We start from the raw sequence: 23,193 nt of genomic DNA on the forward strand, positions 1-23,193 counted from the left end.
AATCGTGTTCTAATCTACATCTCTTAGCTGCCTCTCGTTAACACACCATTGTCTTCTACATTCTTAAGATTTCATTCTCCTACTAAATTGGGTACATGTATAGCAAATAGCAAACTCAGAACGGACCAATGTTCTAATCTACATCTCTTTAGCTACCTCTCATTAACACACCATTGTCTTCTGCATTTTTAGGATACATGCATAGCAATTAGTCGTCCTAGGATTATGTGACTTAATTATGTTCGAATCTACATCTCTTTAGCTACTTCTCATTAACACACCATTGTCTTCTACATACTTAAGATTTCATTCTACTAGGAGAATAGCAAATAGCAAGTTTCAAAACTGACTTCATAGTTTTGGTTACACAGCAAAATTTATACTTTTATACTCCAATAGTGACATCGGAGCTGAGTACATGTACCCAATTTAGTAGGAGAATGAAATCTTAAGAATGTAGAAGACAATGGTGTGTTAATGAGAGGCGAGCTAAGAGATGTAGCTTAGAACATGATTAAATCAATGGGTAGAAACAATAGTGGTGGACGTACTTGTGATACGCAACTGTAGACCGATCGGATATGCTAATGCAACTAAACCAAGAGATTGCTATAAAAATGTTATGTACAAGGATCGGTGGGCAATCAGCGACTAGCTCAATGACTGTCTCAGCTTTGATTTGCAAATTAAAGTTTAACTCTTCTTGAAGAATCTTCTGCGTCTCTTGGTCATTTCTGGGGCAGGAGAAACCACGAAATCTCCTACCCTGAGCTGCGGTCACTGTCAGATGGGTCAGTAGATGTAGTCTCTCCGGCTGTCTCCTACCCTGACCTGCGGTCACTGTCAGACGGGTCAGCAGATGTGGTCTCTCCGGCTGTCTCCTACCCTGACCAGTCACTGTCAGACGGGTCAGCAGATGTAGTCTCTCCGGCTGTCTCCTACCCTGACCAGTCACTGTCAGACGTGTCAGCAGATGCAGTCTCCCCGGCTGTCTCCTACCCTGACCAGTCACTGTCAGACGGGTCAGCAGATGTAGTCTCTCCGGCTGTCTCCTACCCTGACCAGTCACTGTCAGACGGGTCAGCAGATGTAGTCTCTCCGGCTGTCTCCTACCCTGACCAGTCACTGTCAGACGGGTCAGCAGATGTAGCCTCTCCGGATGTCTCCTACCCTGACCAGTCACTGTCAGACGGGTCAGCAGATGTAGTCTCTCCGGCTGTCCCCTACCCTGACCAGTCACTGTCAGACGGGTCAGCAGATGTAGTCTCTCCGGCTGTCTCCTACCCTGACCTGCGGTCACTGTCAGACGGGACAGCAGATGTAGTCTCTCCGGCTATCTCCTACCCTGACCAGTCACTGTCAGACGGGTCAGCAGATGTAGTCTCTCCGGATGTCTCCTACCCTGACCTGCAGTCACTGTCAGACGGGTCAGCAGATGTAGTCTCTCCGGCTGTCCCCTACCCTGACCAGTCACTGTCAGACGGGTCAGCAGGTGTAGTCTCTCCGGCAGTCTCCTACCCTGACCAGTCACTGTCAGACGGGTCAGCAGATATAGTCTCTCCGGCTGTCTCCTACCCTGACCAGTCACTGTCAGACGGGACACTCCAGGCTACTCACACTCTAAGATGGTGCTGCGCTTGTGACAGCTCGTTGCTGCAGCTCCTACGTTTCGCCGTTTTTTTCTGTGTTCTGTGAGTCATTCTGGATTACTGTGTGTCAGGAGTGGACAATCCCATGTGCTGGAGCTTTTGGAAAGCATCTGTTGGATAAGTCACCGGCACCCAATGGGATGTACCCCAGGACACTGTGGGAAGTGAGGGAGGAGATTGCTGAGCCTCTGGCGATGATCTTTACATCATCAATGAGGACGGGAGACGTTTCAGACGATTGGAGGGATGCAGATGCTGTTCCCTTTTCCAAGAAAGAGAGTAGAGATCGCCCAGGAATGTCACAGCTTACAATGGGACATTGATCGGATGCAAAACTGGGCTGAGAAGAGGCAGATGCAGTTCAACCCAGAGAAGTGTGAGGTAGTTCATCTGGTAGGTCAAATATGATGGCAGAACGTAGAATCAATGGTAAGACTCTAGGCAGTGTGGAGGATCAGAGGGATCTTGGGATCCGGGTCCACGGGACACTCAAAGCTGCTACACAAGTTGAATTTGTGGTAAAGAAGGCACGCGGTGCATGAGTTTAAGAGCTGAGAGGTAATGTTGCACCTATATATGACCCTGGTCAGACCTCACTCTGATTACTCTGCTCATTTCTGGTCGCCTCACTACAGGAAGGATGTGAAAACCATAGAAAGGGTGCAGAGGAGATTTACAAGGATGTTGCCTGGATTGGGGAGCATGCCTTATGAGAATCGGTTGAGTGAACCTGGCTTTTCTCCTTGGAGCGACGGAGGATGAGAGGTGACCTGATGGAGGTGTACAAGATAATGAGAGGCATTGATCATGTGGATAGTCAGAGGCTTTTCCCCAGGGCTGAACTGGCGAGCACGAATGGAGGTATTCTGAAGGTGCTTGGAAGTAGATACAGAGGAGATGTCAGGGACCTGTGTTTTTTTACGCAGAGAGTGGTGAGTGCGTGGAATGGGCTACCGGCGACCGTGGTGGAGGTGGAAACGGTAGGGTCTTTTCAGAGACTCCTGGACCGGTACATGGAGCTATGGGCAAGCCTAGGCAGTTCTACGATAAGGACATGTTGGGCTCAGCTTTGTGGGCCGGAGGGCCTGTGTTGTGCTGCAGATTCTCTTTGGTTCTGTGTTCTGTCATCCACCTGTTGCTGTGAGCTTACTCCCACCGGAATGATGCTGGTGGCATTGTGAGAATCATAATTTTAAATCGCTCTAGTGCCTTCAGTGTAATCCATCCAGTCTTCTGAGCAAGAAATTGCAAAGAATGGGTGTACACAAATCCACTCTCTCCTGGATCACTGCCTTCCTGGCAGACAGACCCCAGTTTGTACCGCTGGGTGTTCTGTGCCTGAGGTGGAGGTGAGTGTCACTGGAGCCCCACAAGGGACTGTCCTGTCTCCTTTTCTGTACACACTGCACTCCTCAGACTTTCAGTCCAACTCTGAGTCTGGCCAGTTGCAGAAGTTCTCTGATGACTCTGCGGTAGTTGGGTGCATCAGAGATGGGCAGGAGTCGGAGAACAGAGGACTGGTGGACAGGATTGTGGAATAATGAGGGAGGAATCACCTGCTCCTGAATGTGGCCGAAACCAGGGAAATGGTGATTGATTTTAGGGGGAAGAGGACAGTGACGAGTCCTGTACACATTCTGGGAGAAGAGGTCACTGTGTTGGAGGACAATTAGTTGGGTGTTCACCTCGGGTAAAGACATGACTGAAAAACCAACAGAAAGGTTGTTTTGAAGAAGGGGATGAGTAGACTTTGTCTTCTATGAAGCCGAGATGCTTTAATGTGTGAGGCAGGTTGGTGCAGATCTTTTACCAGTCTGTTGTAGCGAGTGCAGTCTTCTTTGCTGCTTTCTGTTGGGGGAGCAGCATCGGTGCAAAATGACAAAATAAACTCATCAGGAGACATGGATCCATTCTTTGATAAACTTACCGATTATGGACAATCTGTCATATCCTCTCCATCACCTACCCGACAGGCAGCAGATTCCCCATCCCTCTTTCTAACAGACTCACTCAACCCCGCCCTCTCAAGCATAGTTACAGAAATTGTTTCTTACCAAATGCAAGAGTTCATCTTTCTGCGATAGGTGAACACACATCTTAGTTCAATAATCCCTGCATTATTATTTTATGCAATATTATTGCACATTGGTACAGTATTACTGTGTATATTATTATTTTCTACTTTCTTATTAGTAAACTCTGCACACTGTTAAGTGTGTTTCTAAATGTCGCTGCTGTAACGGAATGAATTTCCCACTCAGGATCAATAAAATATTATTGTTCTCCAGCCCTTTATCTCTCTCACTCATTAACTTCTCAGCTCTTTACTCTTCCCGTCTCCCGGTTTACCCTATCACTTCATCTCCCCCCACATACTGACTCCCTACCTTCCTTTCCAGTCCTGAAGAAGGGTGTGGGTCTGAAACGCCTACTGTTCTCTCCTCTCCATAGTTGCTTTCTGCCCCCCTGAGTTCCTCCAGGTGTTGCTTTGGATTTCCGCGTCTGCAGATTTTTTATCCTGTTTAAACCAATGCGCATGCGTGGGCGGCACAGCCCGTCGTGAACATTGCGCATGCGCTCAGCAGACGCGAGGCTCTCGGGGATCGGACGCAGGTAGGAGCGGGGCCGCGGGTGGGAACTTAATCACCGGCGTCTGAACCGCGATTGAAGAAAAATTACTATAAGCTCCGTCCACACTGGTCCCGCACCTCAGGACAGTCCCAGTCCTTTCCGTCTCTCTCAGCCCCACGATTTACCCGAGCCACGGGGAGTTTACGGCGGTTGGGAGCTGGCGGCGCCGCCATTTCTCCGGCGCATGCGCATCGCTGGGTCCTTCGATGGCTGATGGACAGGTTTCTCCGCCGTGGTGTCTTCTGGGTAAGGAGGCAGCCATGGTTGACAGGCCAGCGTTGTCCCCATAGAGATTGTCCCTAACGCAGCGACTTCCAGCCATGCAAATCCGAGGATCAGAACCTCGGAACAAAAATATAGTGTCCAGTTACTCTCAGATAAAGAGTCTACCTCCCAGTCAGTGAGAATGTCAATTACTATTGTATAGCATAAAAAATCCACCGGTCAGCTTTAGTTCTCTCTGGGTAAATAACGATATGAAACACCTTTGTCCTCGATGACAGGTGAATTGTCGCTTTCACATCACAAAAGTGCCACACTCCAATGAGAGTAACTACTGCCCACACCTTCATAGTCATTGGCATTGCCATCGATGGGTTCATCACTGTCACTCAGCTGGGGGGAGGGGATCCCAGTAATTAGAAAATCTCCAGGATCAGACATGTAGTAACAAGTTCACTTTGTCGTGTTGTGGAACATGAACTTGAAATAATACCAAAGGACAGAGACAGACTGAGCCAAGTCATAGGTTGATTGAAGGCAGAAGTAGAGCCCTTTCTCATACAGACAGGAATACAATCAGAGATTTTGTTGGTCAGTCAGGATACTTGATCCATGCCTTGTTAGAAGATGGGGAGTTCACATATAAACACAGAAACATAAGTCTGCAATTCATTACAGGCCCTTCGGATGACAACCTCATGCCGACCATATAACCAACTCTAGAATCTGCCGAGAGTTTCACTGCCAAATATCCCTCTATTATTCCCAGCTCCACGTACCTACTGAACAGTGTCTGAAAAGACCCTTATAGTATCCACCTTTTCCACCGTCACTAGCAGTGCATTCCATGTACCTGCCACTCTCTGTGTGAAAAGAGAGTGAAAAAAAAGCTTACCTCTGGTATCCCCCTTGTACCTACTTCCAAGAACCTTAAAACTATGCCCCCTCATGTTGGCTCGTTCAGCCCTGGGGAGAAACCTCTGGCTATCCACACGATCAATGCCTCTCATCATCTTATACAACTCTCTCAGGTCACCTCTCATCTTCCATCGCTCCAAAGTTTACTCAGCCTACTCCTGTAAGGCATGCTCTCCAATCCAAGCAACATCCTTGTCAAACTCCTCTGCACCCTATTTAGAGTGTTTTTTCCTGTAGTGAGGTAATCAGAATTGAACACAGTGCTAAAAGTAGGGCCTACCGAAGGCCTTTTATATCTGTAGTAGTACCTCACCACTTTTGAATTCAGTCCCATGGCTGATGAAAGCCTTCTTAAAAACATTGTCCAGCTGCGTAGCAGCTTTGCATGAACTATTGACACAGATCCCACGATCTCGCTGCTCCTCCAAACTGCCAAGAGTCCTATCATTAATATTGTATTCTGTCTTCAAATTGGACCTATCGAAATGAACCACCAGGTTGAACTCCATCTGCTTCCCACAGTCACCTGTGGTATATCTCAACATGAGATGAACTAGGTGATATTCTGATGCCAGAGCTCACATTGAGAGATGATCTTATAGAAACATGCAAAATTATGATTCAGATAGTTAAGGTAGAGGTAGAAAAGTTGTTTCCACTGGTAGTTGAGAGTAGAACTAGAGGACATCACTTTAACTTTCGGGGCATTTGGGATGGAGATGAAGATTTCCCCCAAGAGTTGGGAATCTATAGATTTCTCTGCCCAATGAAGCAGTGGAGGCTACCTCAGTAAATGCATTTGAGACGAGGTTGGATAGATGTTTGCAAAGAAGGGGAATGAAGGGCGATGGGGAAAAGGCAGGTTGGTGGAGACGGGCCAGATGATGTTCTCCTGCTCCTTTTTCTTATGTTCTCACCACAGACTAAAATCTCACCTGAAAAACTGTCCTTCACCTATTGATGTCCTTTCAAATATTTTTACAGGTTTGAAATGGCAGAACACTTGTGCATGGGCTGTCTATTTACGGATATATAAGGATTGGCCAAATATTTTCTTTGCAAGACCGACACATCTATTGTCAATCCTTGGAGATGAAGAATTATCTCATCCCAGCTGGAAATGTGTTTTGTGTCTGAAATGAAGTTTTCTGTTGTAACTCAGTGTTATCCACTGGAACCGGGAGCTGAGAACACACCAGCATTTGCTCACTGGAGATCAGTTCTTCAACCCATTGATTGTAGAAGGGATTCAAACATCTGACTGTCTGAATTGCCAGATGATTGATCGCAGTGAGATATCATTCTCCTTCTCTCAGTGAGGGAGGGGATTCACTCACAGCCTACCCACAGACACGCCAGTGAGTTCACAGTGGGGAGAGGCCATTCACCTGCTCTGTGTGAGGGAGGGGATTCACTCACAGCCTACCCACAGACACGCCAGTGAGTTCACAGTGGGGAGAGGCCATTCACCTGCTCTGTGTGAGGGAGGGGATTCACTCACAGCCTACCCACAGACACGCCAGTGAGTTCACAGTGAGGAGAGGCCATTCACCTGCTCAGTGTGAGGGAGGGAAACTACCCAGTCATCCAGCCTGAAGATACATCAGGAAGTTCACACCACAGTGAGATGCTACACCTGTTCTGACAGCGGGAAGCAATTCATTCTGTCGTCGGTGCTAAATATACATCTGAAAATTCCCCAGTGAGAAGACAGTAACCTGTTTACATGGTGGGAAGGCATTCACACACTCAACCATGCCACAGTGACACCAGCAAGTTCACACCGGGGAGAGGCCAATCACCTGCTCTGTGTGCGAAAGGATTCACTGAATCATCTCAACTGAATGAACACCAGTGAGTTCACACTGAAAAGATGTCGTTCACCTGCTTAGACTGTGGGAAGGGATTCACTCGTTCATCCACACTACAGAGACACCAGCGAGTTCACACCGGGGAGAGGCCATTCACTTGCTCTGAATGTGGGAAGGGATTCAGTGACTCATCCAAACTTGTGAGGCACTACCGAGTTCACACTGGGGAGAGGCCGTTCATTTGCTCTGAATGTGGAAAAGGATTTGCTCGGTCATCTCAACTGACTGAACATCAGCGAGTTCACACTGGGGAGAAACCGTTCAGCTGCTTTCAATGTGGCAAGGGGTTCACCCAGTCATCTCATCTGAAAGTACATCAGCGAATTCACACTGGGGAGAAACCGTTCAGCTGCACTGAATGTGGGAAGGGATTCACTGATTCATTCTCCCTTGTGAAGCACTGCCGAATTCACACTGGGGAGAAGCCATTCACGTGCTCTGAATGTGGGAAGGGATTCACTGACTCATCCCACCTTGTGAAGCACTGCCGAATTCACACTGGGGAGAAGCCATTCACATGCTCTGAATGTGGGAAGGGATTCACTCAGTCGTCTCATCTGAATGTACATCAGCGAATTCACACTGGGGAGAAGCCGTTCAGCTGCTCCGAATGTAGGAAGGGATTCGCTGATTCATACTCCCTTGTGAAGCACATCCGAATTCACACTGGGGAGAAGCCATTCACGTGCTCTGAATGTGGGAAGGGATTCATTGACTCATCCCACCTTGTGAAGCACTGCCGAATTCACACTGGGGAGAAGCCGTTCACGTGTTGTGGATGTGGGAAAGGATTCACTGCGTCATCCAACCTGGTGAGGCACTGCCGAACTCACACTGGGGAGAAACCGTTCACCTGCTCAGATTATGGAAAGGGATTCACTCGGTCATCAGGCTTCAAAGTCCATCAGCGAGTTCACACTGGGCGATGCCAGTCACCTCTTCTGATTGTGGGAATGAATTCGCTCAGACATCTCAACTGACTGAACATCAACTGCTCAGACTGTGGGAAGGCATTCACACACTGATCCACACTGCAGAGACAGTGGTGGGTTCACACTGTGGGGAGGGTGGTCACCTGCTCAGACTGTGGGAAGGCATTCACACACTTATCCACACTGCAGAGACAGTGGTGGGTTCACACTGTGGGGAGGGTGGTCACCTGCTCAGACTGTGGGAAGGCATTCACACACTGATCCACACTGCAGAGACAGTGGTGGGTTCACACTGTGGGGAGGGTGGTCACCTGCTCAGACTGTGGGAAGGCATTCACACACTGATCCACACTGCAGAGACAGTGGTGGGTTCACACTGTGGGGAGGGTGGTCACCTGCTCAGACTGTGGGAAGGCATTCACACACTGGTCCACACTGCAGAGACAGTGGTGGGTTCACACTGTGGGGAGGGGGGGTCACCTGCTCTGACTGGGATGGGTTTCAATCAGTCATTCATCCTTGTGTCACCGTATCAAGCTTTGACCCAACGTGAATCTGAGAGATCATAAGCTTCAGAGGACGTAATTCACTCAGGTTCACCAATGGAGTATTAAAGGCAGTGGTTCAGGGCAGGTTATTTTTGAGCTTTCAGCAGTGGCCACTCCACAGTCAGGATGAATTATCAAGAAAACCTTTATTAGCAGGAGCAAGTGGAGCGGTCACTGTTGGCGTGGACAGAGTTGGAGCGGATACTTTGAGGCTTTAATTCTTTGAGGTGTCAGTGGGGAGAGCAGTCAGTCAGAGAAGGCAAAATCATAATGGAGGTAGAATTTTTTTTGCCCCTTTACATTTTCTTAGTTGAAACAGTGGAGATGACAGGCGGGGTGGTGGAAAGCTGTTTTGTGGAATGTGGGAAGGCAGGGGACCCTCCTGTGTCCCTGATAACTACACCTGTGAGAAGGGCATCCGGCTTCAGCTCCGAACAATCCACATTACGGAGTTGGAGCTGGAACTGGATGAACTCCAGATCATTCCGGAGGCTGAAGGGGTGATAGGTAGGACATTTGAGAGGTATTTGCACCCAAGGTGCACGGCACAGGAAACTGGTTGACAGTGAGGAAGGTGAAAGGGGAAACAGTGCAGTTTCCCCCTGTGTCCATCCCTCTGAACAACACAGGTATCTCTTTAGGTACAGTCGGGGATGGTGGGATGACGTGGCAAAGGAAAGTCACAGCATTAGGGGCTCTGGCACTTAGCATGGCTCTGAGACTGAGAAGGGAAGGGAGGAGAAGAGGTGAGCTGTGGTGATACGTGGCTTGTTAGCTCAGGGAACTGACAGGATGTTCTGTAGGTGAGAATGAAATTCCAGGATGGTGTGTTCCCTCCTGCATGCTGGCATCTGGGTCATCTCCGGTCGAGTGCTCAGCATTCCTCAGGAGGGAGGACAGTGAAGGTCGTGGTCCATGTGGGTAACAATGATATGGGCTGGTAGAGTAACGAGGTTAAGTTAAGGGAGTTCAGGAAGTGAGGTGCTAATTGAAAGGACAGCTCCTCCAGGCCTGTGATCTCAGGACTGCTGTCCGTGTGATGTGGCAGGGATCAGAAGATTATACAGTTTAACACGTGGCTAAAGAGTTGGTGCAGGAGGGAGGGGATAAGATTTTTGGATCATTTGAGCTTGTGAGGATTGTTGTGTACAGAGGAGTGTGAGTGTGTAGGTAGGGACAGCACATCACTAACGGAATGTGACTGGGCACACAGGTCTCTCTGTCTCTCTCACAAACACATCAGTGGAGTGGGAGGGAGGGGAGTGAGAAGGGGAAGGGGAATCAGGAGGATGGAGTTCGGACTCCTTCACAAAGTCCCACACTCACCCAACCCTCCCCTCTGGAATTGGTCCCATTCCCTCCCCCAGGCTGGGGGTGAGCATTGAGTTACCTTGCCAACAAGAAAAGGAATTGTTCGATAACTTCTGATTAACACGTTTTGATAATAAATTTACATTGAACTTGAACTTTGAAATGTACTGTTGGTAAAACATGTACTGATGGGAAATGGTCTCAGTGAAGGTCCGAGAGTGGAAAACGAACCGATGTTCAGCCCCACTGCTCCGTGCCAGACAAGAGCCCCTAAATGAGTCTGCCCGCGTGTCTTTTATTTCCCTTCTCAACCCCATTCCCTGCCCTCTCCCCATGACCTTTGATGCCTTTACTGATCAAGCACTGATCAACCTCTGCTTTAAATAATCACTTGGCAACTGTGCCGTCAGTGGCAATAAATTCCACAGGCCCCTCATCTACTTAAATGCATGCTGTCTGGTATTAGGTATTTTGACCCGAAGATTTAAAATGGCAGCTATCTACTCTACCTATATCTCTTTTAATCTTATCAAGCCGTATCAGGGCACCCTGAGCCTCCTCCACGTCAGAGAAGCAGCCCAAGTTTGTCCGAACTCTCCTTACACAGTAGCTCATGCCTCTAATCCAGACAACATCCTGGTGAACCTCTTCTGCAAACTCTCTAAATGCTTGATCTCTGCTATTGGACATCTTGACGCAGAAGGTTAAAAGTGGCAGCTATCTACTCTGTCTATACCTCTGGTAATCTGATCAAGCTCTCTCAGCTCACCCTGAGCCGCCTCCACACCAGAGAAAACAGCCCAAGTTTGTCCGAACTCTCCTTACACAGCAGCTCATGCCTCTAATCCAGACAACATCCTGGTGAACCTCTTCATTGCTGTCCTAAACCCAGCGGAGTAATGGGCTTTAAGTAAATAAATGGTGGGTAGTTGATTAATAAGAGTGTCAAAGGTGACGGGGCAAAGCAGCAGAATGGGGTTTAGAGGGATAATCCAACAGTCGTGATTGAATGGTGGAGAAGACTCAATGGACGGAATGAGTATTTCAGTTCCTATGACTTGTGGTATTGTGGTGAGATGGCGAAGCGGTGGGGAGTAAGGTGAGTGTCAAGTCAAACTTGAGTTTCTAGAAAGCATTGGGACCTAGAGGCAAAAGAAAATAATATTTATATGGTTAAAAGCAAGAACAAGAATTTACTGATAGACCAGACAGAACCTACTGCCTGAAACAGTTTGGCGGACCCTGCATCATCACGCCGGCAGTCCGAGAGCAGCGTTGGAATCTGCGGTAAGATGCCGAACTTTAAATAACTGGAGACCGTTTCATGGAGAAGAGCACCGCTGTCACTGCGTTTGAGTTAACTCCGACACGGGGCCCATCGCGCGCAGGCGCTTCTTGGAGATGACGTGGGGCTTAAGAGCTCGCGAACCTTCGAGAGAGTTCGCCCGGTCGGAGGCCATAACGGTTCAGTAGAGAAACCGAGGTGCAGGTCCGAATTCGTCTACAAAATCCGAGAGGCAGCCAGTTTTTCACCTTAACCTTAACCTAATGACAACATGACATTTTTTATGACTTATGACTAAGAACTAATGGAACTATAAGACTGCCACAGTTGCGAAAAATGAAAGGAAAAGTTGTTTGGTCATTGAGTGGAATCCGGTTAAAAACCTTCAGGTAGGCGCATTCAATCTCTTTCAAGTGGGGAGGCTGCACATATTCAAAAAACAGAATAAGAACTCCGACTTGACAGTGAAAAACTGGTTGACAGTGAAAAGGCAAACACGAGGAAATCTGCAGGTGCTGGAACTTCAAGCAACACACACAGCGCTTCTCCTTATAGATGCTGCCTGGCCTGCTGCGTTCCCCCAGCGTTTTGTGTGAGTTGACAATGAAAACACTGCTTTACAGTGAAAATGCTTCTTGACAGTCGGGGGAAAAACTTTTTGTCCGGGAAACTGGAGGACCAGGAAACAGAAATCTGGGAGCCTTGAGCTGGAGCAATAGCAGCAATAACTTGGAATCCTTAAAAAGGAAGAACATCAAGTTGAGATAAAACAACATCAAAGCGCCATTAAAAAGTTGTACTTGCCCTTTCACCTGTGAACAGCCTGCAGGCGGAATCAAACATGGCTGATCAGGCTATTGGGAAATCAGTTGAGCAATTCAAGGTAAAGCGAACGACAGCAAAATGATTATTTTCTCGTCTGGCCAACAGTATTACCAGGGCCCATCAAAACATGTCTGAAGAGGATCTCAGAGTCAGTTTCAATAAACTCACAACAGAAGCCGAGAAAGTCATGGAAGCCAATGATGATGTGGGGGCCGGATTCATTGCGGAATGGGAGGCGGAGCTGAATGCAGAGAAAGTAGCCGTGTTAACTGAACAGCAAAAAGCCGACCTGGCAAAGACGGCAAATGAGTGTGAGTTGAAACTGAAGGACAGAAGCCTAATCCAGGAGTCTCTTTGGACAACTTTGGAAATGTTGAACTGTTCACAGCACTACAAGCAGCAGAGGATGAATGTGAAAACGTCGCTGCTGTACAACCCGATGGCCACCAGGAGGCGTATGACTTCATGCATAACCACCTGCAAGGACTGGTACAGACAGCGAAGGAGGTGCATGGTCGGTGGAAATGATGGATCCCGCCAGGTGATCGGAAGCACCTTCTGCGTCACCTAAAGTGGCTCGAACTCCACATCCCCAAGTTGGTTTCCAAGAAAGAAAGGAGAAAGGGGTATGCTGAAATATTAACACCAACAGCGTTGGGCGTTTCCTCCAATGTTCCCACGCCAGCCATCAGACTGAAACCGACGACGTTTACTTGCAGAGAACGTGATTTTCACAGATGGAGAAAGGACTGGGAAGCACTCCAGAGGCAGGGAGAGCCGACCTGTTCAAGAACGGTGATAGAGATTCAACTACCGGACAGTCTGGACCACAAAATCAGAAGAGACCTTCGCCTGACTACTTATCACACTGCTGATGACATCTTCCCTGTTCTAGAAAACCGCTATTGGAATCGAACGTGCATTGCTGTTGAAATTGTGGAGGAGTTACAGAAAATGCCAGAAATCGTCAGACACGGAAAATATTGGAATTAATTCAAACTGTGGAGAAGGCACGTCAAGACTTGAGTGGCCTTGGAGACACGGGTGCTATCAAAAATCCACTGGTGACAAGTTGAATTGAAAGTAAACTTGCAGAAACACTCAAAAAGGAATGGCTGGTCTATGTCGCTGACAGGGGAAATGCTGTGGCACCAGATAATCGGTTTGACAGTCTCTTGGAATTCCCCAAAGAGCAAGAGAGCATATATGAGCTGCTGGAGTAACTGAAGGTTGAAGAGCCGAGTAGAAGAGGAACCAGGGCTGAGCCAAGTCTACCAAGTCGGGCGGCGACCATGCGCGGTGTGTCGTCTGCGGTGAAGGAAAGCACAAAAGGAAGCTCCACTTTTGCAAACGGTTTCGAGCGCCAAAGCTACGAGAGAAAAAGGCTGCAGTAAGAAAGGTGGGGGCAGTAAGAGGTGTCTCGAGGTCCATGATGACTGTTCATACTGCAAACCCGCCTGTCTTTGTAAAGACCAAGACTGCAAGGATGAGCGTACTCCCGAGCATCATTACTATCTGTGCCCCAATGCTGAAATGAAGAAAAGCAGCGCAGGTCAGGAAAAGAGCAGATTCGGTCCAGAGGAAGATAAAGGCAGGAAGAAATATGGAGAGGATCAAGAGGAGTTCTTCAGCAAACTTGCACCGGAATTGGCCAAACAGTGTTGCGATGTATTTTCAAACACCGTATCCAGAGCCTTCAGCACTGTGACAGATAAGCCGGGCCTTCCGGTGGAAAGTGGATTGTAAGAGATGCCGGTGAATATGATGCTTCTCGAAGTCACAGCTAATGCTGGACAAAAAATCGGGACGTTAATTGACTTGGCTTCAGACAGCAATTTTACAACCCAGAAGGCTGCAAGTAGACTGAACCTCAGGAGTGAGGAAATCACTCTCGTCGTCCATGGGGTCGCGGGGATGAAGATTCAGGTGGAGACAAAGCGGTACCTTCTAAACGTCACTCCCAAGGTCACTCTCAAATCACATCAATCGGTTTGTTATTGTCTAGACTCCACAAATCTCCACAAACTTGTGACTCCGAAGCAACTGCAGAAATTCTTCCCAGACATACCGCCTGATGAACTTGTGCGACACAGAGAAATAGATTTACTCATAAGCCGTAGAGAAGGTCAGCTGGCGTCTCAGAGAGTCAGAGCTGTTGGGGACCTCGTGCTGTGGGACGGACCCCTGGGGAAAATGGCCAGAGGAGCACATCCTGACCTCTTTGAGGAGCTGTCTGTGTCGGTCCCCATGTCCAAGTCACAGTTTGCAAGGTCAATGAGAGCGGCTGCTGTCCAGTACGAGGAGCTCACCAGGGAATCCCGGAGCAACTTCCACCAAACAGACAGGATGGCATCAAGCTCCAGGAGTCAGGTACTTCAACCACCAACCGGGACTTCCTGGAGTGGAGGAAGTGGGATCGTATTGACGCAGCATGCGAGCCAGAATGCCGGTGTTGTCGCTGCGGAAACCGCCAGCCGTGCGGCAAAAGAATGAATGACTCTTGCTGAAGAGAGGGAACCTGAAGTTGTAAGAAGAGGCCTCACCTATGTCACAGGTGACCGCCACAGTAAGGAACCACATTGCCCCGCCAGGTATCCTTGGTTAGAAGATCCAGCTTCCTTGCCAAACAATAAAAGAACAGTCGAGGCTACGTTTCTCCGGACGGAAAAGCAACGAGCCAAAGAACCGAGAGGAAACCTGCGAACACTGCTCAAGTGCGCGACATGGTTGATCGAAGGGTTGAAATGAAATTGTCCGAGGACACAGTGTTCAACTGGAACGGGCCAGTTCCAGTCACATTATTGCTCCGAACCCGCCCTCTGTCACGACCCCAGTGAGACTCGTGTGGAACAGCAGCCAAACGTTCAGAGGCGTGAGCTTGTACGACCTGCTAATGAAAGGTCCAGATGTCCTCAACCAGATTCGATCTGTCCTACTCGGATTTAGGAGTAGGAATATACGCTGCTCTGGGTGACATTAAAAAGATGTACAATTCGGTTTGGTTGGAAGACCGGGAAGTGCACCTGCATAGATTCCTCTGGCGAGACTCCGAGGACGAGGAGCTGGGAGAATATGCAATCACAAGAGTGAACATCTGAGACAAACCAGCAATGCGCGAAACTGCTAACCTCCCTCCTTTCACTCACCTCAAAGAGGAGCGGCAGGTGCTCCAACTCGACAGATACGTCAGTGACATTCTCACATCTCACAACAACCTTGACCAGCTAAAATCCATTACGGCAAATGTGGAGCAGATCATGAAGGACGGAGTGTTGAAGCTCAAGCCTTGGGTCTTTTCTGGGCAAAGTGGGAGGAAAGAGTGCAATGACAAGCTGGTCCAAGGCAGGAACCATGGTCATGTCAAACTTGGAGGCGACGCTACTTTGTATAAAAACCAACAACCCATCTACCAGGAGTGACCTCCTCGCGTGGGTTGAGTACGCCCACAACTCTCTGGTTAATGCGGCCTTCGGAAGATCTCCCTTCGCGTGCTCCTTTGTGAACCAACCTCCGCTGTTCCCCGAGCAAGAAGAGCAGATCGTGGTGCCGTCTGTTCAGGCCCATATCTATAGGTGCCGCGACTTTGGGAGGACACACGCACGACCCTGCTCAGATCAGCCGATCGCAATGGGACGATTGCCGATCGACACCGGACTCCTACGCCTGATTATCGACCTGGGCAGATGGTGTGGCTTTCATCCAAAGACATCCCTCTAAAAATCGAGCAGAAGAAACTCACCTCTCGCTTCCTGGGACGTTTCGAGTCCGAAACTGTCATCAACCCCACAGCGGTCCGACTTAAACTACCAAGATCTATGCACGTTTCCTAGTTAAATCCACTCTCCGTCAGCCCCTTGTGTCCTCCGACTGAAACCCCTACACCCTCCCGGATCATCGCCAACAATCCGGCGGCTACTAGATGTGAAACGTCGGGACAGGGGTCGACTAGGCCCAGTGTTCCTAGGTTTCCAGTTCCTTTATCCTGGACACTTCCGTCATCCAACACTTCCACCGCGACCATCAGGACAATCATGGAGGATCTTGCCTCGAGGCTTCCGTTGAGGGGAAGGGTACTGTCATTGTTCCTTCGGGTAATTTCCCATCTTGCTACTACCTCCTTAATCGCTATGTATCCGTCTGGGGAGGCCAGAATGAGTATAACACTGACCACGGTCGATGCCCTCTGATCCTTTGTATGGAAGGTTTGAGCACATCCGATGTGGTGTTCAGTAATAACCAAGATCGCCGTGTTGCTGGAACCAGACTCTATTGATAGGAAATCCATACACACTGGAACAAGTGGCCCCACTCTCTGCAAAGGAGATAACGGAATGGGCCTTGTTGGCAGCGTCTTCCTCCGAATACATCGAATGCGCGGTTTACACAGTCTTTACGCAGTCACGGTTTACAGTACACTTCGACCATAGTTTTCATTCGGGGTCAGTAGAAACGATCTAATCCCTAGATCTTTTCAACCCCCAAATAACCTGAATTATCATCAAATGACTTCAACACAATCCCCGATACTTCTCAGACAGAATCAACTGGGAACGCGGAGACCTGTCTGGAGCAGACGTGACCCGGCACAGAATCTGGTTCCTCAACTGCCGTTTCGGCCAGTCTCTCCGCAGTAGAGATACTGCAGGGTGTTTCTTCATTTCAGCTTGGGCCATATCCGCTTCCGCAGCAGCCGCCAAACGGTGATTACACAAGGGTCATCTCGCTGAGCGGAGGTCACTCCCTCTGGAAGCAGCTCAGAGAACTGCTTTGCATCCAGAGTGGTCAGGCTTGTGGAATGGCGCAACCAGAAGTTCCCAAATGACCCACCGCTCAAACCTGCTCCGTGATGGAAAACAGGCACATTGCTTTAGATCCAGGCTCGGGAACGCTCTTCCACTCTCAGTCCATTTCCAGATCTCCATGCTCACGTGGGACAAAACAACTGGATCAATGTTCCGGCTGCCCGGCCGGTACTTCAGGCTGAAATCATAGGCAGACAACGCGACGAACCAACGATGAACTTTGGCATCCAACTTTGCCAAGGTCAGGATGTAAGTCAATAGATCGGCTTCACAGACTATCTCAATGTTAGAAACTCTAATTTTTGCGTGAAGCGCCCCCTTTCTGCCCGGGCGTCTCAGGAAACATCTCGCTGGCAGAGCCCCAGTTCAGGACGTGCATGTAAATGAATTTAGGGGTGTCGGTAGATTTGGTTGAGTAACAAATATAAAGGTTGTTTCCTGTACGTTGATAATGAATGTACACAGCTTTTTGAAGGTGGTGGAAGCTATTCTGAGAACTGCTTGAAACCATTCTAATGTGCGTGTTAGATTTTTAGGGGGTTTGTTGTTTGGTGATGTGCACATATTTGAGGGTGCGCACCCAAATGTTCGCAGATTTAGTGTGCGTTGTCGAACATGGGAATAGTGATGTCCGCTTTCAAATATCGGGGTGCGTACGTGGCAGCACGTGATGGTCTTGCACTTCAAGATTTCCACACGGATTTTGGACTGGGTTCGGATTTTTTACGTCGAGGCAGATTTTCAATGCGACTCAATTTTTGTTCTGAGATAATCTCATGCACATATGGGGTTGTCAGCAGGTCTGTTGTGGGGACTGATTTGGAACGACAATCGTGGCCTTGGTGGTGCGCATGCGTTTAGGGTTGCACACGAGTTCATGGCTGTATTCCCGAACATGTGGGGGCGCACTTACCTGGGGACCAGATTTAGCGGTTTGTCGGCAACTATGGAGGGCACACGGCTTTGGGTGGGGTGATTTGGATTTGGGGGTGCACGCAGATTTAGGATTGTGCTGTCGGAGGTAGGACTGCACACAGATTTAAGGTTGCATCCAGATTTGGGGTTTCGGCCGATCGGGAGGTCCAAACAAACAACTGGGTGGCTGGGGTTTTTTTTTTATGTTGATACAGCCATTTTCTAAACTGTTTGAAATGATTCTTGCTCTGAGACAAGCTATTATGCATGTGAGGTGTTTGGGGTGCGCACTGATTTGGGGCTGGCACAGATTTTCATTGCTTTCGGGCTTTATGACAATGTTTACTGAGTTCGGTGTTCTCACAGATTTTTTGGAGACTGCGGATTTGGAGTTGTGACGGGTTTTAATTTCCGATACTTCTATAACCCCTGTACTTTGTCCTTTCAACGGGTGCACATAGATTTTGTGGTGTGCTCTTATTTCTGTGTTGTCGAATATGCCAACGGATTTGGATTTGGATTTACACAAGAATTGTGGGTTGCGTGCGAGTGCTTAATATCGAGTCAGCCGTTTTGTGTACTGTTTGAAAATGATGCTTTGGGATTAGACGAACTGCATGTGGAGCTTTCACCTGGTTGGTGTGCAAAATGATTATGGAGTGCGCTCCTGTTTCAGAATGTGCGCAGATTTGTGGGTGCACACGGATTTGGGTGTTCACACTGATTTGCGGGTTGCTTGCGGATTTGGAGGGGCACACATATTTGGGGTTGAACATGGATTTGGGGTGTACACAGATTACGGAATGCTTCGGCCAATATGGGATGCACAGTAATTTGCAGATGTACACAGTATGTAGGCCATATACGGGGTACACACCGATTTGCGGATGTGAGCAATTGTGGTTCATTTGTCGAATATTGTGGTTCACTTGGATTGGGCGTCCATTCAGAATTGGGTGTGAATGAACGGGTTGACTATTTCGCTGCAAAAGCTGTTGAAGATTCAACTGTAGATAAAGACCTTCCACTTTGCAAATCAGAAGCTGTTTCAGGTTTTGCAGGGTTAAGAATTAGGGCTTATTATAAATTTCGTGGGATACTGGGCACAAGGGGAGGCACCTTTAGAGAACCCCTGTGTTCGGTTCATGGGAGATCCGGGTAAAAACAAGAAGGGAAGGAATTATATTGATACGAGCTGAATTAGCCCGACTATAACGAATTATTCCTTATGTCGTGTTGGAAAACTCCATACTGGGTCATGTAGTTTTTGTCATTATGAAGCACTTGAACACACACTATTCAGGGTGAAGGTGATCAGGTAGACAGAAATGAAATACAGATTTCATTACAATCGTTGGGGGCGGATATCTTTCATTTCAGTCGTGGGAATGAGTTTAATTTGATTCTCTCTATTGGGCTTCACGTGGTACAATCTGTAGGATTTTTGGAGTGTAATTCAGTTTTCATTAGAACAAAGAAGCAGCAAGGGTTTTATTTCCCAATCCTCTACACCATATTCCAGTCCAGTTAGTGGCGGGAACGTGCATTAATTTGGAGTACCAACCACAATGTATCCAATACCGGCCCTATTTATATGCACGTTAGCCAATCATTCAAGCGTAAGGCGGAAACTGGTGTGTTTGACATTTGATTATCCAACCAGAATCAGACTAGAACACCAGCTGTCTTGTGGGAAAGTCGGTCTGTGAGGTTGGTGGGTGGGAATAGGAGTAGATGGACATATTCCCAGACCAATGGATGGCTGGCATTTCAGAGTAGTTCGTTGACTGACATCTGGCGAGTCCAGGATAGTGCTTTGCCCCTCCCCAGAAACACACTATCCTAATGTCCCAGACCTGCTGGTCAAAGGGACAGTCGGCCCCGGAATAACAACTGCGAGATCAGGCGGTGAATGTGAGGAGTTGGCCTCCGGACTGGAGAAATTGTGGCCGCGTCCGGCTTGTGCTCAGGACGCAGCTTTATTAATAAAATGAAGCACCGAGGGGACAGAATATTTCACCGCGCTGATCATCTGTTCCCTGAATTTTGACTGTGTCACTCCGTAAATAAACGTGTTGGTGCAGCAGCTGAAATCACTCAGCAAAACCCCGACGTAGATAAAGATGCATTCAGAATCATTGAAACTGAATCCTTCCCCTGAGACATGATAATATATGAAATTTACAACCAATGTCATCCACAGGAGGATGAAGCTGCCGGAGAGGGTGAAGAGTAAAATCACAGACCTCCTCCTGCTCTCCATCTCCGGGTCACTGCGGTTCTCCCCCATGCTCTGACCCTTCAGCCCCTTACGGACCCGACTGGCCACTAAAATGTGTCTGACTGTCAGAGCGTTGGGCAGCAGGATCCCAGCAAAAGGGAGGAACGGAATTAAAACCGTATCGAACCAGTCATACCCTACCCACCTGGGGTCAGTGAAATAACTGTCCATCACTTTACAGAACCACGGTACATTGTCGATGATCACCCTGGGTTGCCGTGTGAAGTATCGGGGAACATTTTTCAGACAGAACAGTGCGCCGATTGTTGTTAGAACCACAGCCGCAGTTTTCCCGGTGCAATATTTTGTTTTCAGCTTCTGACAGCAAATGACGACAAACCGGTCAAAGGTGAAAGCGACGGTGAACCAGACAGAACAGTTTGTGGCTGTGCATCTCAGTACATCGATAACACGGCACACAAGGGTGATGTCCAGAAAACTCCACTGGAAGTAATAGGATTTGATTCGCCACAAAATGACCGCGGTGACAACGGTCAGTAGATCGGCCGCTGCCATGGCAACCAGGTAGCGAGTGGAGCAGGTAGACAGGCCGCACTTTCCCCGAGACAGGATCACGATCGCCACTACATTCACTGCGTGTGGGGAAAGGGGGGGGGGGAAGGTGAGGGAGAGGGGGAGGGAGACAGGGAGAGGGAAGGGAGGTGGGAGGGCGAGGGGGCAGAGAGAGTGGGGGAGAGAGAGATAACAGACAGAAGGCATTACTGAACGCATTCCTCAAGGGATCGGGTTTCAGCTAAAGACCAGGAGTTGTGGAGTCAGTACACGGCTGCTAATCTAACATGAGACACTGGTCACACTGTCTCTGACCTGCCTTCTTCAGTGTGGAGGTTAGACAATGTGTGGACAATTGTCGGCGATAAAAGCGATCTGCATGAACTACATCGGTCAGTGCTGAACCCGATTCCAGTCCCTGTCGTGGCGGGTTTCATTGATTTAACCGTGACTGACTTGGCCCCTGGAAACTCGAAAATGATGGGGCCGATAAGGCATGCAGAGGAGAGGAACAGACACAAAACACTGGAGGGACTCAGCAGGCCAGGCAGCATTCTGTACATGGAATTGAACAAACTTTGGTATTGGGCCGAGACTATTCTCCAGGACGAAGAGGTGTCCTGGAGAAAATTTACTACGCGTCTCAGAGGGAAAGCAGGAACAACTTTGTATCGTGAGGCTGAGCGGCTCCGTTAATGGATTAATTTCACAGCGCAGTTCAATTCGATATCTCTCGTCAGCAGATCCGCGGACACTGGTTCAGGTGATCAGACCCGATAATTGACCGACAGGCAGTGGGATCCGACTGTGACAGACTCCACAGGGAGATATGAAACACAGGACCAGGGGTTCTCTCTGATCGATAACTCAGAAACAGTGAACTTTACAATGTAAACCCATTCCAGTCACAGCTTGCGGGAGAGCTGCCTGTCCCCACACTGGGACAACTCCGGACAGGGTGTCATTGAAGGCAAGAACAACGTTCGAGTCGATCACGTGAGTTTGATGAGAGACAGGAGTTTAGTTCCGCTTGTCCTTAAATATGAAAAATCAGAGTGTTGAACTGACAGGATCAAAATCTCTGACGGATATTTCTACAATGATCAACAAGTTAGAAGCTTGTCAGATTCACATGGTTAACACACAGAAATACCAAACATGAATTGCTCTGCTCACTCACCAGGAACTCCAATGACGGCGATGAACACGTACAGTATTTTCTCCACACTTCTGTACCTATCCAACATTGCAGGCATTTTCTCTGTCCATTGACCTGTCCGCACTGTGCTACAGGCGATCTCTTGGAATGAAATGTAAAGGCAGCCCATGCCTGCGGTTTTTAATACCATTTAGCGACTCCACAGGGACACATTATAACAGATTTAAAAATAGCTGTTTTAAAATTATTTACAAACCAATTACGTCAGGCATATGCAATCCCCGTGGTGACAGATTGCGATTGAATAATTAACTAGTGCAATGTGTGGACTGTTTGTGTGAATTAGTTTGTCCCAACAAAGGTGACTCAACCTTCAGTGGTTTTTTTATCAATTCAATATGCTCCCACTCTAAATATGTACTTCAATGGAGCCAATTGAGAAACATAATACTGAAGTAAATTATGTCATTGTAGCTTGTCAAATTGTATTGAATCACCTACTGTTACCATTCTCCTCGAGAGTATGAACTCTTGGATTAGTTTGTGTTTGGGGGACTCTAACCAAGATGTCAAAAGTCTTGAACATCTTTTCTGTTCTATAAAAGAAAAATATCTTGTTAGTTAAGCAATTTTTAGGATTGCTCTCAAATTATTCCAGTCTTAACAAAATAGTTAATTTCAAATTCCCAAACGTAACGGTACACCAACGAGTAATATTCTCCTGAAATGTAGGCATCTCATATCCGAATACAGATGCACGGATTTCCATCTGCTCAACCAGGATTTCACATTGCCAGTGTGGAATTCGGGTGTCTTTAATATCAATTACTTGGAAAACAAATAAGGAAACACAACGAAACACACACGCACACACGCACACAAGCACACACACTCTCTCTCTCTCTCTCTCTCTCTCTCTCTCTCTCTCTCTCTCTCTCTCTCTCTCTCTCACACACACTAGACAGTACAGAAATCCATGTTTGTATCATTCTTTCATTCCTTCATTTCATTATATTTATTATCAGAATATGTATGCAGTACACAATCCTGTGATTCTTCTTCACCATATAGCCTCGAAACCAAGAAAAAAACATCAACAACTCCTCTTCCGCACGAAATGCACAAAAACAAATAAAAACGGCAACAGAAACATTGTCCCCACTCCCACAGTTGTTTCGTGCCACAAAATAATTGCAAAACTTAAAATAAACAGTGCATGTTCACACATGTTACAAAGAAACGGGGGTGGGGGGGGGGTGGATACAGCTGCGTGGGGCCCTGACACAAAAATGCATTTTCAACACAAAAGTGATTTCAGGTCATAATAACAT

At 48.0% G+C, this 23,193-nt stretch overlaps 2 protein-coding genes across 2 annotated transcripts in view; one reads left to right on the forward strand and one right to left on the reverse strand.

Moving 5' to 3' along the window:
- LOC132385701 (zinc finger protein 850-like) overlaps positions 1-23,193 on the reverse strand; it is a 55,808-nt gene that overhangs the window by 10,423 nt on the left and 22,192 nt on the right. The window lies entirely within an intron of this gene.
- On the forward strand, positions 6,996-8,389 carry LOC132385700 (gastrula zinc finger protein XlCGF8.2DB-like). The gene has a single exon (XM_059957912.1). It carries the CDS (start codon positions 7,294-7,296, stop codon positions 8,269-8,271), a length of 978 nt encoding a protein of 325 aa, XP_059813895.1. The 5' UTR covers positions 6,996-7,293; the 3' UTR covers positions 8,272-8,389.

The sequence above is a fragment of the Hypanus sabinus genome, assembly GCF_030144855.1.
Source record: "Hypanus sabinus isolate sHypSab1 chromosome X2 unlocalized genomic scaffold, sHypSab1.hap1 SUPER_X2_unloc_1, whole genome shotgun sequence".
Classification (NCBI taxonomy): domain Eukaryota; kingdom Metazoa; phylum Chordata; class Chondrichthyes; order Myliobatiformes; family Dasyatidae; genus Hypanus; species Hypanus sabinus.

Excerpts from the sequence above, each read along its gene's own strand:
- LOC132385700 (XM_059957912.1), top strand. The coding sequence starts at position 7,294 with ATGTCGTTCACCTGCTTAGACTGTGGGAAGGGATTCACTCGTTCATCC.